At 37.1% G+C, this 17,656-nt stretch overlaps 1 protein-coding gene and 2 non-coding genes across 3 annotated transcripts; all 3 read right to left on the bottom strand.

Moving 5' to 3' along the window:
- Positions 1–169: 169 nt before the first annotated feature.
- CCT6A (chaperonin containing TCP1 subunit 6A) lies at positions 170–10,576 on the bottom strand. Its single transcript, XM_037030668.1, has 14 exons — positions 10,332–10,576; positions 9,852–9,915; positions 8,164–8,298; positions 7,182–7,355; positions 6,586–6,689; positions 5,804–5,914; positions 5,368–5,527; positions 5,193–5,275; positions 3,866–3,962; positions 3,432–3,579; positions 2,876–3,009; positions 2,367–2,469; positions 1,397–1,469; positions 170–1,125 (listed from the first exon to the last, which is right to left on the bottom strand). Exons 1-14 carry the CDS (start codon positions 10,466–10,468, stop codon positions 1,053–1,055), a joined length of 1,596 nt encoding a protein of 531 aa, XP_036886563.1. The 5' UTR covers positions 10,469–10,576; the 3' UTR covers positions 170–1,052.
- On the bottom strand, positions 3,236–3,376 carry LOC118976268 (small nucleolar RNA SNORA15). The gene has a single exon (XR_005064229.1). It is a non-coding gene; the product is annotated as a small nucleolar RNA SNORA15 (small nucleolar RNA).
- LOC118976269 (small nucleolar RNA SNORA22) lies at positions 7,457–7,590 on the bottom strand. Its single transcript, XR_005064230.1, has one exon. It is a non-coding gene; the product is annotated as a small nucleolar RNA SNORA22 (small nucleolar RNA).
- Positions 10,577–17,656: the final 7,080 nt, after the last annotated feature.

Raw genomic sequence — 17,656 nt, 5'->3', positions numbered from 1 at the left:
CTGTCTGTCCCCTGCTGGGAACTGGCCTGCAATCTAGCATGTTCCCTGACTGGGAATTGAACCACAGTTGTTTGGTTCACAGGCCCACACACAATCCACTGAGCTACACCAGCCAGGTCAATTCAGATTCCTTTTGTGCCTTGGAATATCACTGCAAGATCACAGAAAATGTTTCAAGTTAAACATTTATTGCACACTTACTGGAGGCAACTGCCAAGTCCTCAAAAATACAAAGTTTAAGAACACAATTTCACCTTCAATGACTGTAGATACACGAACTGTATAAAAAACGATTTTGTGTAAACACGTAGAATAACTTAAGAAATGACACTGCCGATTTTTGGATGGATATTTCAGTATAAGCAAAGGTCCGGGTGTGAAAATGTATGGCCTAGCTGAAAATCTCTTAAACTAAGCCTTCAAGCTTTCTTTTTACCTCCTCTATTTTCATTTTTGCCACTTTATAAATTCATAGCTCCCTTGCCTCTAATTCACCCATCTTTCTGCTCACTTCCACTGAACTTTACTGGGAGTATTTTAGCAAAGCTACTTCAATGTGTAAGTCCAATCATGTTACTCATAACAATTTACACTAAGTGAACAGGGATGCTTTCAAAACCTAAGTTTCTTATATGTTATTTATGAACATAAAAATTTTAATCCATTAAGGGAACTACTGCATAAATTAAAGTACATTTAGAAGAAACTGTTAAACCATTAAAGTTTAATTTTCAAGGAATATTTAATAAGGTAGTAACTAACATATGCTTTTCTAACATGTACTTTCATATCACAGAAGATAAAACATCTTGCACATTGGGTAAAAATGGCCTGCTTTATGTGTATACACTGAGTGCAATTTAAAAAATACTGTAATTATATTTTCAGGCTTTGGAATTTGTATAGGTGGTGTCAGTATTCTCCTTTCTTCACACGGGAAAAAAATTCCTTTGAAAATCATTTGAAGCTAGGACAAAAATTCCACAGCTGTATTCCTTCTTAGGATCACTCTAGAGTCTTCATGATTCAGATGATAAAAGGGAAGCTTCCATTCAACTTTTTAGAGAAGACATCCCAGCTCGCATGATCTCATCGACCAGGAGAATGTTGGTAGCAATCACAGTGCTGAAAACGGGGGAAAAACATCAGATGGCTCAGATTTCAGATATGAACCCTAATTAAACTCAATATCCAACGGAACCATGTAAATTATATACTATTAAATGTCCCTTCCCCCCCCCACACACACACATTAAAGTCAGGTTTCTGTCTACACTTTCAATTTTTACATTTTTATGGGGGAGGGGGGAGAGAAAGAAATTAAACAGCACATCAAATTAAAAGAGTATGTTGATTACTTAAAAGGTTATTTTGGTTTTGGCTTTCCCCAGCTTACCAGGAGTGAAGAAGCTGTTTCTTTACACAATAGTTATCCCATATGCCTGCTTCTGCTGCTACCATTGGCTCACCTGAAAAGTAAATCCAGTAGTCTTAAAATCATATATAGTAGGCCATAATATCAGAATACTGTCTTTTAAAAGAGTATTTTGTGCTGCTTCACTTATCAGTGATCACTCTTATTTCTTCCAGTATTAACAGTAAGAACCCATATTTCTTCAATTAATCCAATTTTGTACCCCAAACCATGATTCCTGCGTGCAGTATTTTTGATGAGTGACTAATCTCTATATAGAAGACTTCAGTTATAAGAATGATCTATTTGGTCACCAAATGTTTGAACATCTTATTTTCCTGGACGCATTCCTGTTTGTCCACATAAAATTACAGCACCTGAACTATATAATCTGCCCAAAATGAGCTTACTGTTTTTCTCATTCCAAAAATCTTTTTTATTAACTTAAATGTAAATGCCACTGTTGACATAAGTCTTATACCTATCGACTGGATGTATCTCAGTTATCTCCTCCACTCTGTATTTACATAATTTGTGTTCAAGGGCTTTAAACATTTCATTAGATTTGGTTCCCCAGCTAGCATTATTTGCTATACTCAGCCTTTTTTTCATCAGTGAATATGATCATCTAATATATTTTATCAAAATCAGTGATAGAAAATTGAGTAAACCTAATGTAAAAACTTTCAATATTAACCTGAACCACCACTCAGCAATATCAATAAATCCACAAACAGAATCCACATTCTTTGATAGTATTCAAATGTATATAATCTATTCCCTTAATTACTTTATCTAGTTACTCATTTTCTGTACTGTATTTTAAAACCCAGAGTTTACTTTTAGGACTAATAATAAACTGCAAAGCATCCAAAGATTCTTTTGATTCTTCCTGGCTTTACTTCACCTCTATTATCTAGTTTCTCCCCAAATAATAGCTGAATTCTTTTACCTGTATTCAGGTCCACACCCACAAGTTGACCTGATGCTGAATGTTCTGCCTGAACTTTAACTAGTGTTTCCTGAAGATCAAAACCAGAATTCTGAGCAAGAACCTAAAGCAAGAAAATTTAATAATTTAAAATACAGAACCTAAGAATTGACAGTTAAGTACACAATACATGGAACAGTATTTTCAATTAGTAATTAATAGAAAATCGTGATATCAATCATAATTTTACCTAAACAATAAGCAAGCTTATAGTCAAATGCATCCCTTACACTACAAACCCTCTTAAAATAGTTGTCTATTTTAAATTGCCACCTGAAACTTCAGATATTCAAGTTTCCTATCCAGAAGAACCAAATACATTTGGGGATGTTCTAGTGTTAGAAAGAAAACTGATCAAATTATTGAAAATGTCCATTATGAGAAAATCCATATTATCAAAAAGCTTTCACATTCATCAACTGAATCATTTTGGTATATTTTAGAAAATCGACTGTTAAAAGTAGTCAGACCTTGGGAATAATGAGCAATGCATCAGCAAATGCTTGAACTCCAAGCTGGGCCCTGCCCTTGACACTGGGCTTATGTTTAATCAGAGCTTCTGCCATTGCCACTTCCACTGCACCAGCCCCTGGAACTACACAGCCTGTTGGGTGGTGTAGGAGAGAAAGACAGAAATGCTAAGCTACAAAGAAAGCTGTAGAATTACAAGAAAACATATAAATTATAACACATGTAAATGAAAACCATTAATATCTTTAGAATTCAGTATAACCACAGCAGTTTTAACACTGCATTTGAAAACAGTACAAGCAACATATCAAATAGCATAATTTAATTTAACGTTCTAGAACCCCTACCAGCTCTTATTTACTTGTATCCACTTTTAGTAATGATATGCTATGAAGACACAAGGCATACCATCACAGCTACTTTAAAAGGGAAGATTTTTCTTTTGCATGGTGTCTGGCTGTGTAAACTACTGACAAAAAGAACACAGTATTCAGCCATGCCTTTCAGACTAGCAAAAAAAAAAAAAAAAAAGTTTGAGTAAAGTGAGGATCTTACCATCATCAATAGCATTTTTAACAGCCCTCAAACCATCTCTTATTGCATCTTTGATTTGAGTGAGTGTATGCTTATTTGGTCCTTTGATCAATAATGTGACAGAGCGAGGATTGTTACATTTCTCAATAAAGGTGAACTTCTCTTCTCCCTGTGTAAAGAGAGTATTTTAAAAAACAAGACATGGTTGTACAAAGAATGATCAGAGAATAACTAATAAGTAGTATATTAATAGAAAACCGATCACATTAAAGAAATTTCTTAAAAATCACACGTAAAAGAAACGTGACTTTCCCACTAAAGGAGTATCACTGCTACACATAAACCATCAAAATGTTATGTAAACAAATAAATAGGAGCCTGAGTTTGAATGAGCCTTTACTACTGAAGAATTCATGAACCAAAAAGTATTACCTTTGAAAAAAAAATATACTTACCAATGTGTACTCATAGACAAGTCCTGCATGTCCCAAACAATCAGGATTTAGGTCATCAAAAGAATTTAGAGCTACCCCACCACAAGCCAGAGTCAGCCTGAAATATTGAAGTATATCAAGAAGTGTCTTTTATTAGTTATGTTTAAAGATTAATAATTTTTAATAATTTTGTTACTACTAAAATTATATTCTAAAATGTATTTTTTAGAACATTTATTTTATATTTTTTAAAGATTTTCTTTATTTTTAGACAGAGGGGAAAAGAGGGAAACATCAATGGTTGCCTCACACACTGATGCCTCACTCAACCACTGAGCCACACCAGGCAGGCTAAAATGTATTTTAACTTCAGCCTTTCCATTTACCACCATCCAGCTGAAAACTGGTCTTTTCTCCTAACCCTCCATTTAAACCAATCTCAAGTCAGCAAATATTCCGATATGAAATCTAAAGGTGGAAAAGAGCTCTTTCTTACATTTTCCTGAAGTTCTCTGATGCTCTTTCAACATTGAAAAATATGTACAATCTATGTCATAGTTAAAAATAAAACAATGTTCATAGTGGCATTATTCCTAATAGCCAAATGGTAGAAACCCAAATAAATGCTGACAGATAAATGAATAAAAATAGACATGATATTATCTATACAATGGAATATTAGTTTTTAGTAAAAAAAGAACGAGCCCTGGCTGGTGTGGCTTAGTGGAATGAGTGCTGAACTGCAAACCAAAAGGTCACCAGTTCAATTCCATCAGAGCACATGAATGGGTAGTGGGGCAGGTCCCCAGTAGGGGGCATATGACAGGCAACCAATCATTATTTCTCACACATTGATATTTCTCTCCCTTCCTTTCCCTCTCTAAACATAAATAAAATCTGTATTTTTTAAAGAAAGGATAAAATTCTGATACCTACAACATGGATGAATTTTGAAAACATTATGCTAAGTGAAATAAGCCAGACCCCAAAGATCAATCATTGTATGATTCTTTATATGAGATACCAAATTCATAGACAGAAAGCAGAATAGTTTTGTATGGGTAAAGGAGAAATGGAAAAGTTAACTGTTTAATGAGTAGAGAGTTTCAGTTTGCAATGATGTAAAAGTTTTGAAAATTGGTAACTGTAAAGGTTGCACAACAATGTAAATGTAACTTAATGGTACTAGGATTTTTTTAACACTTTAAAAAAAGAATAAAAAGGTAAATTTGTATTATGTGTATTTTATCGCAATATAAAGCAGAAGAAAATGCAAAGATAAGTTGGGGTGGGGAGTCCCAGTTAACTTGCACAAATTCACATCTCTCAGATAATCTGCTATCCGTACCGTTCCATATTTCTCTTTTTAGCTCTCCGCAGAGCTACTATGCCTTCTTTTGCAAGAGCATCTAAGGAAAATGGGTCAATTCCCTGTAACAAAGAAAAATTAGTTTCTCAATATATTTCACCTGAAAAATAAAAAATGGATACAGACTAGTTTATAAAGCAAAATTCATTCTCACCTTTTGATTAATAACAACAAATCCTTTATCTGTGTCACCACAGACTTTCTTTTTTAGTTCTATTATTTTTTTAACTCTATCTTCAATGAATTTTCTTTCAGCTTTTACTAGTTTCTCTCTCTCTTCTGCACTCTTGTAAAAAAAGCCAGAATTCACCTCTCTATTAAAAAAAAAAGTACAGGGGGAAGAATGTTTATTTTTTGAGAAGATAAGCCAGCAGTCTCAGAAACTGGGTTATTAGTCTCGATTTTACAATTATTCACATAATTCTGATCCTGCTCCTGGTATATTCAGTTTATTTCACAGAATTCTCCCAAACCCAACTGAGGCATTATTGTCCATACAGTGAGAAACTGAGTCTCACAAAGAAGTGACTTGCCCAAAATACCAAGTTCCTCTGATTCCTGATTCCACTTATAAGAGGATATAAACTCACGTTTTTTCATATTCTAATGACACATTGCATGTGAGGATGTATGCATCTTCTACTCTTTTTTTCATATCAGGATGTCGTGCCCCATGGTCCAAAACAAGACCTCTGATTAAGCTGTTAAAACATAAAAATTATGACAATCACTTCATAAGGTATATAAACATTTAATCACTATGTTACATACCTGAAACTAATATAATATTGACTGTTAACTGTAACTAAAAATTAAAGTAAAAGAAAAAATATACATGAATGACTGTCAGATGGGATATAGCATATGCTAACAAAAGTAAAACAATGAACTGAAACTGTATGGGTAATTTTCACACAATCAGCTTTATTTCTTGAGTTATTCGAATAAGACTTCTGAATGAGACTAGTTAGGGTCAATTATGAAAAAGCAATATTCTAGAACATGACAAAAACAATTTATCTTATACAGAAAATTCTGCAGAGAAAATTTCTCAACTGGTGGGCTATCAAGGTGTTTTTAATTTTTTAAAAATGTTTTCAAGCTAGATCTTTGAAATATATTTTTAAATTCCTCAAGTCTCCTATTAAGCTTTGTGTCAATAAATGCCAAACAACTGATACAGCTCAATTTTCTGAATCATTCTGATTATAAATACACCACACCATTAACTTCAAGAGGAAATATTACTGAATAATCCGCTCATCTAGGCAATATATATTAATTTGAGGCAAAAAATCAGCCAAAATTGTATAAAGCACCTGTAAATTTATAAACACATTTTCTAAGTATTTTATAGTATTTTACCACTTACCTTGTATCAGTTTCAGATTTATGTTTCATCTCCATAATCTCAACCATGAAGAGGTCAATAGGTTCATCTTGTTTTTTAATGGCCAAAATGGAGTCAACTACAGCCTACAATAAGAGTATACCATTAAATGAATGAGTTATACAAGATGCTTATTGTTACATGTTCTACAGAGAATTTTAGACAGATTCTCAACTTTAAAATCTTTTGAACTGATCTAAGTCTTTTTCTGTGACCTAACAGAATACATGTGTAAAGGGCTAAAGTCATTTACATTTCTGAAATCTCAATCTGTCATTACCTAAAGAACCACTGAGGTCAGTCCTAGCTGTTTTATTTAAAATATTGGTAACAAGAAGCTTTTTAATGTCATCTACATTTTATAAACGTTTTAATGAAAGCTCTGATTACACCTTTATAACTTGGTCAGGAACGTGATTATTTTTCTCATTTAACTTTTTTACAGACACATATCAGGTAATCGTTGCCACAAAAATAAACCTACTTATTTCACAATATGATACTGTGAAGACTTAGAGAGCATCCTATAATTGAAATTGGTAAGCTTATAATATCAGGGGTTTTAACTCAATACATACCTCTGTTAAGACATCAGCAAGTTCAGCATGAACTTTAGTACGCAGAGATGTCCTGGCCACATCTATGAGTGTTTCCCTGTCCATCTCTTTGCTGACTTTGATTTGTTCCAAAAACTGAAGTGCCTTTTCCTTTGCCGCTTCAAATCCTTCTGTTATTATTCTGGGATGAAGACCCTACAATACAGACAATGACAAAACCACCACTGAGTCTCTCAATTAGATGCAACTATAGTTTCACAATAAAGTACACTTTGAAGATTTATTCTGGATCAATATAATGTGCTGACTTTCTGAATACATTTAAAAGGATAAATAGTCCTTTCAATGCAGAGGAAAAGGACAGACATTTCTCTAGCACAGAGTCAAATCCAAGGGAACTATAAAGCACACTTGGATGTTCACTGTGCCAACCATAAGGAATGACAAAAACTCAACGTGTCACAACAACCTACGGTTAAAAGGACCATGATATAAAATAAATTTACATCATTTACTAATAAAAAGTAGAAATGAAGACTAGGCCTGCTTCCTTTGTCTTCCCAGGAAGTTCTTCCTGGCATCAGATTAGTTGTCACTAAGGTTTGCTTCACTTTCAAACTACTCAGGGCTAAAAAAAAGTTGTAGAACTGTCATTTAAAGTTAAGTTTTTGGTTAGCTTCTTCCTTATAAATATACCTGGTCCCAAACATCCCATTTTTAGATATCAACTATTAATCTACATTATAGAGATATAAATCACATACATGCCACTTAATTAAGAAAAAAGAAAATACATTCAGGCCAAGGAGGGTTCCTGATCTTGTCCAGGATCACCATAAACTTGTGTCAGACCAAGATAAAGACACTGGTTCCCAGACTTAAGCCCCATGGCTCTTCAAATTCTATATATGGCCTCAGCTACTATTAATACATCAATATGTAGAAACAAAACTCAGATAATTTCTTATAAACAGTACCACAGAAACACAAGAATCATGTATACTTCAGAAATGTAGAGATCGGCCTGTTTCAGCAGTTCTCCAATGATTAAAACATTGGAAGTGGTACCATCACCAGTGATGTCGTCCTGGGCTGTTGCTACTTTGGCTATTAAGGAGGCTGTTGGGTGTTGAATTTGCTGAAAACAGAAAAAAGAAAAAATAACTTAAAACAATCCAAAAATAGCTTAAAATGTGTAAAACCCCTCCTTAAGTGCTATGTACATAAATTGCCAAATTACTTGCTACACATTACTTTAACTAGAAACTCACACTTATTTCACATTATTAGTTTCTACTAACCAAAACAGTCATGTGTAAATTTGTATACTTCTCAAGATTACTTTCAATTTACTCCTAAGAAAACCAGAGGCTCAATGTTTACTTAAGGGGACAGAGCTAGGGGACAGAGCTAACAAGTAACAGTAACAAATATTTTCAAACCCGTGCCTGTCTCTTTATGACAAATCTAGGACATTCTTGAGAATAATTCAGGTGTCTTCTATAATGAAAGCCCAGCAGCCTCCAATGCTACTTGGCACTGACTAAATAAAGTTAAAAAAAAAAAAAGCTGTTAGCAAAGACCATCAGTGGATGCAAAATCACTGCATGGAAAGGCGTTAGAAGAACAGAATATTCCCTAAGTCTCCACACAGTCTAAATTACAAAGTATTCAATGAAGGCGCCCACACTGCTTTTAGTTATATGTCTCCTTACCTCCTTTAATCTAGAACAGTTTACTAGCCTTTTATGTCTTTGGGGACACTGACAGTTTTTCAGAATCCAGCCCAGTCATCTTGCAGACTATCTCCTTATCTAAATTTGCTGATGCTATGTTTGACACTATACAGATGATACTGTATACTTCTCACTGTTTGCTTATAGGTTCTTGTTAAACTGTAATTGTTTAAGGTGCTCCTCTGTGTTTATGCTGCATTTCAATTTCAAAAAATCTAGTGAAAATAAAAAAGCCATGTAGATTTGATTTTTCAGACATTAAGTTTAAACTGTGACCCCAATTGCTCTCAGGTAACATAGGCCACCATTTAACCCACCAAAAACAAACAAAAACCTACACCTTCTAGGTCAGCTGGTCCTTACTGAAGATATTTACAAACACCTAGATGTTGAAGGCAAGAAACCCTACTATCAAAATCCTAAATTTTATTCCAAACTCAAGACACATGCAAGTTATTTCCTTTTCTTAGATATGAACTGCTAGGTTTGGGAAATTTAGGGATGTGTAAAAAGACTTCTGAATTTCATATTCTTGGTCATGGGGACTTTTAAAGTGGTTAAGCAAAGAGTTTTACCTCCCCTCCAGTTGGAGGTGGAGAAACGAGATGTAACGTAGAAAAATCAAATAGCTGCTTTAAAAAAAGTGTAAGCAACCTATCTCACTTTACCTGATTGTGTCACTTAGATTTTCCGATTTTATTAGATTTTAGTAATTACAGTCCTTTAACTCCAGCCTCAAATGTCAGGACCACGGATTAAAAAATAAGTATCAGACTCCAGGAATCCTCACTTCACTATCACTACTACTACTACTGTCTACATTTCTTCTCTGCACCCTCCAGTGAGAGGTAACGAATACGTTTCCTCCCACCTTGAAAATGAACAAGATCTTCCTACAAATTGAGTTTACTACGAAAAATCAAGACGTTTTTGACCGAGTATAGCAGTCTCTCACCATTTCATGAAGCAGCACATTGCCATCTTTAGTAAGCTTGATGTCTCCAGCACCAGAAACAAGCCTGTTCAATGGGCAGAAACGACTTAGCGTGACTTTTTCAACGGAGACCGAATTGAATCTCATAAAAAGCGAGCTTTACCCAGAGCCTAAGGATAAGGGGCCATGGGATCGGTTCTCTCAACCAGGTAATAGTAAACGTGTAGTGTCCACCCCCTCCCTTCTGACAGTCTGCCGAGTCCCCAAGTCGCTGAAACCCCAGAGCACGAGGGAGCGCCGCGCACCCGGGCAGCTTTGTTCTCCGCGGAGACTGCACCGACTACAAAAGGAAATGGCCGGGTCACGAAACATGCCCGACAAGGAAGAACGCGGGAAAAAGAGACACAGCAGCGGGCTGGAGACCACGACTCCCGGAATCAGGCCCGCGGCCGCTCGAGGTGCGTGGTGCCCGCCCGGCCCTGCCTTCCAGCCCCGCCTTACATCTTCATGGTGCCCTTAGGCCCCAAGTTGGTCCTCAGCACGTCCTGCAGTCCCCGGGCCGCGCTGATGTTGACCGCCAACGCTGCCTGAGCCCGGGCCACCTCAGCTTTGGGGTTCAGCGTCTTCACGGCCGCCATAGCTGCACCAACAGAAAAAGAGACCCACGGGGAAGAATACCCAAAGCCGGCTCAGCGTGGCAGAGAGGCGCTATCCGGGTATTCTGGAAAAGTCGAGCGCATCCTGCCCGCCTCCAGCGTGCCGACGCACCGCCACTATTGGCTGCGTGTCTGCGGGCGCGGCTCATTGGGTCATAGTCCAGAGGCCCCGCCTCTCGCTCTGGGCCTACGGCGCCGTTGCGCACAGGAGGAGTTTGTTTTCCGGGCTGTAAGCCCTGGCTGGGCTGCAATTAGCGCCCCCTAGGATCCATCTTTGGCAGACTGGATCCGTACGCCAGGCCGGGCTGTTGGCCCACGTTCCTGCACTTTACTAGGGAGCGGGCGATTCTTCTCTGAGGTCTCTGACATGAGGGTGAAGGGTGGGTTTCCTCCTCTCCCAATCCCTGTTTACCAGCGTTTTCTGGAGTATATACTGTGACAATGTTCTAGGTCCTGTGGGGATACTGTAATGAATCTGATGAGGGCTGGGAATGAAAAGGGGGCCATGCACTAGACCTCACAAGCTTAGGGACGGAGAGGGGGTTGTCACATACCAGGCCTGACAAGCGCAGTAACCAAAAGTAAGCACATAAGATGGTCTGATCACAAATTCTTAACTGGGCAGATCATAGCAGTAGTCACATCCCAGGCCTATAGTTTCCTTAGCAAAGGTCAATCGTTACCTTAAACGTTAAGGGAGCTCTGGCCATTGATCTTATACATCTAGGATAACAGCTTAGAAATGTCTTTTCCTGCCTCTGAAAGACACAACCGCTGGCACTACAGAACCCCTCATTACATTGTTCCCCTGAATACCATCTCTATGTGCTGTAAATGTTAAATTGTTAACTATCCAGTATGCAGGATAGTTAAAAGAAATGTTTCTCCATTTTGCCTTTTATCCAATCCTAGAAATTTCTCTACTATGCTTTCTCCCGCCTTATATTTAATGTAACTCTCCTTACTACCATTTCTAGGTTATAGTGTATAAAATAAGCTTCAAAACTGCCATTCTCCCGAACCTTTCACAATCCATTGAGATTTTGCTTCCTGGTGTTGTGTTGTCAGTTTGGTTCAAATAAACTCGTAGAAATGAGCTTTTAAGTTTGGACATTTCTTACTTCGACAGGACCCTTGCCCAGTATCTTATGTGTTTTTGGCCTAGGGAAAATGAAGTGATGTAATGCAAGGTACAGAGTGTTACATGCTATTAGAAAGCTACAGGATTGGTGCCATGGCAATTCAATGTTCAGAACACACTGCTGAGACCTTAGGCTCTCAAGGCAGGTTTGAAAACTCAAAACTTGATTGCAAAATGGTGTCTAGCTTTTCAGAGAACTCTTTTTTTTTTTTAAGACAGAAAAATTCTGAAAGATGTCCAACAGTTGTTTTCTAGTATCCTCCCAAGTAGTAATGTTTTGTATTTTATTTTTATAGATAATAATGAAAATTGTTCAGAAATTAAAAGGTGCCAAAGGGTATATAATACAAAGTTAAGTTTACCTCCCTGGGTGTAACTTCCTCCAGACAAGCACAATTACCTTTAGATGCTCTGAATTCTCCCTGATGCTTTCTGAATGTATAAATAAATATATAGGTATAAATAAAGGTATTTTCCTCCACACAAAGTGGCAGTTGTAATACATGCTGTTGGGTATATCATAAAAGTATCTTGGAGACTGTACCATATCAATACAAACAGAATTTCTCATTCTTATTAACAGCAAAATGATATTTTTTGTAAGAATGACATAATTAAGCATCTACCGGTTGATGTGTAGATCGTTCCCAGTCTTCTGCTCTTAAGGCTGCAGCGAATATCCTGGTATATAATACTTTTATGCGGTTTTGTGCAGAATCACCAAAACATCTATGTAAGTTTGAGTAATAGCATAAAACGATAGAGACTCTTAGGATGGGTGGGGTAGGACAAAATGGTGGCTGAACTACAACCCGGAAAAGGCGGCTCACGTCAAACCAGAGAGCTGAAAGGGCAGGCTTTATCTACATAGCAACCTGAGCCCAAGGAGAACCGCCAATGATATATTGCAGCTTTATTCAAAGGGGACCAATCCCCAGCTCCCACAAAGAGAGCCAACCAAAATAAAACCCTGCCACATTCCCTGCTTGGGCACGACTTCCCCAGCCCCACTCTGCCTAACTTTGTGGCTGATTGGCATTTCTTCCTCGGCAGAGACCAAGAAAACCTTTCAATGATATTACTTGCTATGCATGCAGATTTAGTTAACTACTGTTAGAGACGTATGCGGAGACGTAACAGAGATGAAGTTTGTAGAATTTTAGGCATCTGCTTAAAGGTAGGGAAAGGAGATGGACTTTCACTCTCCTGAGGTGCAAAATTTAAGGGGCACTAAATATTCAGTAATGGAGCCCTGGCTGGTGTAGGTCAGTGGATAGAGCACGGGCCTGCGAAACAGAGGATTGCGGGGCACATGCCTGGGTTGCAGGCCAGTTTCCGGCAGGGGCCAGTTCCCTGCAGGGGATGCACGAGAAGCAACCATACATTGATGTTTCCTTCCTCTCTCCTTCCCTTCCCCTCTAAAGATAAATAAATAAAATATTTTTTAAAAATATTCAGTAATGGAGATCAATAATATTTTAATGCAGTGTTTTTAAAAAATCAAAATGCATGCAAAAATCCACAATGAATAAATATCAGAACTTTAAATTAGGCATCTCCACTAACATATCAGGTATTAGACAAAGTCAGCAAAAGAGAAGGATCCTCATGATTCCTCTAGAAGCAATTTATTTGCATATATCATTTTACTAGGTTATCCACTCATTTTTCATTATATGATACAAAATAGAGTACCAAGCGAGTGTCATGTGTATGCTAATGTATGTATAGAATGGGAGAACTTTAGAATGGGTTTTGAAGAGTTTCAAACAAAATGTCACATTTTGGGAGCAGATCCGTTTTAGTTTATGACTGAAGAAATTGAGGTGGCAGCAGGTGTTTAGCTGTTTGATTCAGAAAGCATGTCAGTAAAGGAGAACATTTTATGGAAGGAACCCTAATGAGGTAGAGTGATGTATTAGAATTCCAGAGTCAAACAACTAGAATTTGAATTCTAATTTTGCAATGGTTATCATTATGTGACCTTGGACAAGTTACATAACTTTCAAAAATTTTTCATTTACTGGCCCTGGCTTGTGGGTCTCGGTAGATTGAGCATGGGCTGTGCGCTCAACAATCAAAGGGTTGTTGGTTTGAATCCTGGTCGGGGCACATGCCTTCGTTGCAGGCCAAGTCCCCAGTGGGGGCCACACAAGAGGCAACCACACATTGATGTTTCCCTCCCTCCCTTCCCCCCTCTCTAAAAATAAAAATATTTTTAATGTTATTTATTGATTTTTAGAGAGAGAGGAAGTATGAGAGAGAGAGAGATTGATTTGTTGTTCCACTTATTTATGTATGCATTGGTTGATTTTTATATGTGCCCTGACCAGGGATTGAACCCACAACCTTGGCGTATTGGTTGAATCTCTGGCTAACTGAGCTACCTGGCCAGGGCTAAGTGACCTAATTTTTTTTGACTCAATTTTCTAACTTATAAAGTAGAGTTAGTGACATCTTAGAGAAAATGAAAAGAGATTGCATCTGTAACATGTTATATTGTGCCAGACGTGGAAGGTGTTAGTTAAGTCAATTGTCATTACTGCACTCATACAATGCAATTATTTTATTTTCATAGCACCTTCACATGCAATGTCTCATTTGATTCTAATATGGATCCTTTGAAGTGGAAAGGTCCTGTACTAAACTAGTTTCACAGATGATTACATCAACACAGAGGTTTAATGCCCAACTAGAGCCAAAATCCCAGGTTTCATCCTTGGCTACTTCCTTCGCTTGGGTCCTCATATGCACAGAGTCCCTGAATGTTTTTATGTTTACTTTCTCATTATCACCTCTCTCCACTCCATAAACTTTTTTCTGCCCCCATTTCCACCACTCAGGTTTAGGCTGTGATCATTTCTTTCTTGGATAACTACCATAGTGCCCTAGTTAATTGTTGCTCTGCCTTTATTTCCCATGATGCCACTGGAGCAATCTATTAAAAGTAAATCGAAAAGCCATAGCTCTGCTTATAGTCCCTCAGTTGTCCCCAACTGAAATCTAAACTTTTTTAACTTTCATGTTACTGAAATTCTATTATTAACTAGCATCCCTCTCTAATACCAAAGCTTCTTCTAAACTAGTAAACTAAAAGACAAAGAACCTAAGAATGAATAAAGATTACATATCAATCATTTCTTGCTGTATAACAATATTTACCACAAACCTAGTGGTAATAAACCTTTATACATTAAATTTTTTTTCACTTACAGTTTACATTGAGTATTACTTTGTATTAGTATCAGGTGTACAGCATAGTGGTTAGACAATTTATACTTTTACAAAGTGTTCTAGTACCCAAGAGGCACCATACGTAGTTATTATTGATTGTATTTCCTACGCTGTACTTTATATCCCCATGACTATTTTGTAACTGCTAATCTGTACTTCTCAATCCCTTTACCTTTTTCACCCAGTCCCACAACCACCCTCACATCTGCCAGTCATCAGTCTATTCCCCACTTCTATGAGACTGTTTGTTTTGTTTGTTCATTTATATTGTTCTTTATTTTTCATTATTTTTAAAGATTTTATTTATTTATTTTTAGAGAGGGAAAGGGAGGGAGAGAGAGAGGGAATGAAACAATGGGGACTTTGAGAAAGTCCCAATCAATGTGTGGTTGCCTCTTGCATGCCCCACGCTGGGGACCTGACCTGCAACCCAGGCATGTGCCCTAGACTGGGACTCAAAATAGCAACCCTTTAGTTCGCAGGCCAACACTCAATCCACTGAGCTACAACCAGCCAGGGATATATTGTTCTTTTGATTCCACATATAAGTGAGATCATATGGGATCTGTCTTCCTCTGACTGACTTATTTCACTTAGCATATACCATCTAGGTCCATCCATCTTGCAAATGGTAGAATTTTGTTATTATTATTATTAAAAAACATTATTATTCATGTGTTTTATCTTTTTTTTTGCTTCTTAAAAAGACCCTTTAACATTTCTTGTAATACTGGTTTGGTGGTGAGGAACTCCTTTAGCTCTTTCTTGTCTAGGAAGTTCTTTATCTGTCCTTCAAATTTAAATGAAAGCTTTGCTGGGTAGAGTAATCTTGTTGAATGTAGATCCTTTCTTTTCATCACTTTGAATTTTTCCTGCCAATCCCTTCTGGCCTGCATGGTTTCTGTTGAAAAATCAGCTGACAGTCTTATGGCAGCATGCCTGTAAGCAACTAACTGCTTTTCAACTGGCTGCTCTTAAGATTCTTTTTTTGTCTTTAACCCTTGCATTTTAATTATGATGTGTCTTGGTGTGGACCTCTTGGGCCCATCTTGTTTGGTACTCTGTATTTCCTGGACTTGTATGTTTATTTCATTCACCAGGTTAAAGAAGTTGTCATTATTCTTTCAAATAGGTTTTCAATTTCTTGCTCCCTCTCTCCTCCTTCCAGAACCTCCATGATGCAAATTTTGGATATTTGGATTTTATGTAAAACAGGCTTTATACACTTAAAAAGTATTTAAAAATTTTCCCCATGTTTTCTTTTGTATTTTAAAGCTTTTGTTTTTTATTTTAATCTTTGTTTCATTTGGAATTTATTTTGGTAAGTAACGAGAAGTATCTGTGGTATAATGAAAATATGTGTTTGGAGTTTGTCCCTGGTTTCTGACACAGAACTCCTGAAATCATTGGTTTTCTGAGTGATAGGAGTGTCTTTTGTTATCCATAACAATCACCTTTGTAATACACCTGAGTCTGTGCTAAAGAGGTGAGTCAAGGTGGGCACCCTAGATACCCTCAGAATGAGGGCTGGTCACTAGAAAGATCAAACACTGATTAGTGGGTGGAAACTCTCAGCCCCATACCACCAATATCTGATGAGTGGTAGGGGCCAGAGATGGGTCATAAAAGTGCTTGAACAACCAGAGTGGGTGAACACACTGATGCCCTGGTAGAGCAGTATATCCAGAGGGCATGGAAGCTCTGCATTACTCCCCCAATACCTTGGCCTGTGCATCTTTTGTATTTGGCTGTTCCTGAATTATATGTTTTATAAAAACAACTAAGCCTTAATAAAGTGATTGCCTAAGTCAGTCTCCAAATTTTTCAAACCTGAGGAGATAGTCATGGGAACCCCCAAGTTTGCAGGCAAGTTGGACAGAAGTCTGGGTAGCCTGAGGACCTGGGATTTTACAACTGGTGTGTGTGGGACTGAGCCCTTAACTGTACAGTTAGCACTAACCCCAGATGGTGTCACTGAGTTGTTGGACACACAGTTGATGATGGAGAGAGTTAGTGTCTGAGGGTGAGAGAATTGGTTATTGGTGTTTGCAGAGAACATTTTTATTTTTTCCAGAATAATTCATGTTATCTACCACTAATGTGTAATATAATTTTTAGCATATGCAACATTGCCAGATGTATCTGGATCTACTTTGGACTATACTCTCTTCTATAGTGCTGTCTATTCAAATTATGCAGTAAATAAAAACAACATCATATAGTTAACTTATTGTAGTTTTACAATGAGTTTGATAATTTGGTAGGGTTAGATTTTTTTCATCAATCTTATCAGAAAATTTTCTGGCTATTTTATATGTTTGTTTTTCTATCCAAATGAATGATAAAATTATCTAGTTTTTAAAAATGTGGGTTTTTTCCATCTTAGGTTGCTTATAAAAATACTTTAAGTGTGTGTAACTTTTTTAGTAAAACACATATTTTAATAGGTGGAATATTTAAATTAAAGCAGTAGAAGTGGAGGTGGCAAAAGGCTAGGGGCTAGGGGTATTTCAGACAAAATTGATAGAATTCTGAGATGTGCTACATGGTTATCATTTCTAGTTTAGGAATCTGAAGATGTCAAGAAATTCCAGAAATGGGGAAGGCTTGGAATGGGGAGGTGAAGTAATAGTATTGATTTGGGGTAATATTTTTTCTGTTGTTGGCCCTTTGAGTGTCTATCTTGTGGCAGAGTTCTGTGCTTGGGAAAAATATACAAATGAAAAGAGAAGGCCCTTAAAAGAGATGAACATACAACAACATGTAAAATGTACTAAAGAGCTATCACAGTATAT

Source organism: Sturnira hondurensis, unplaced genomic scaffold, assembly GCF_014824575.4.
Source record: "Sturnira hondurensis isolate 20B ecotype Veracruz unplaced genomic scaffold, ASM1482457v3 Scaffold0020793, whole genome shotgun sequence".
Lineage (NCBI taxonomy): Eukaryota > Metazoa > Chordata > Mammalia > Chiroptera > Phyllostomidae > Sturnira > Sturnira hondurensis.
This window is presented reverse-complemented; position numbering and strand designations above follow the sequence as displayed.

Excerpts from the sequence above, each read along its gene's own strand:
- CCT6A (XM_037030668.1), bottom strand. The coding sequence starts at position 10,468 with ATGGCGGCCGTGAAGACGCTGAACCCCAAAGCTGAGGTGGCCCGGGCT. Across the intron at positions 6,690-7,181 it reads TTGCTGATGTCTTAACAGAG|GCTGTAGTTGACTCCATTTT; the intron begins GTATGTATTGAG and ends CTCTTATTGTAG. Across the intron at positions 5,915-6,585 it reads AAATCTGAAACTGATACAAG|CTTAATCAGAGGTCTTGTTT; the intron begins GTAAGTGGTAAA and ends ATGTTTTAACAG.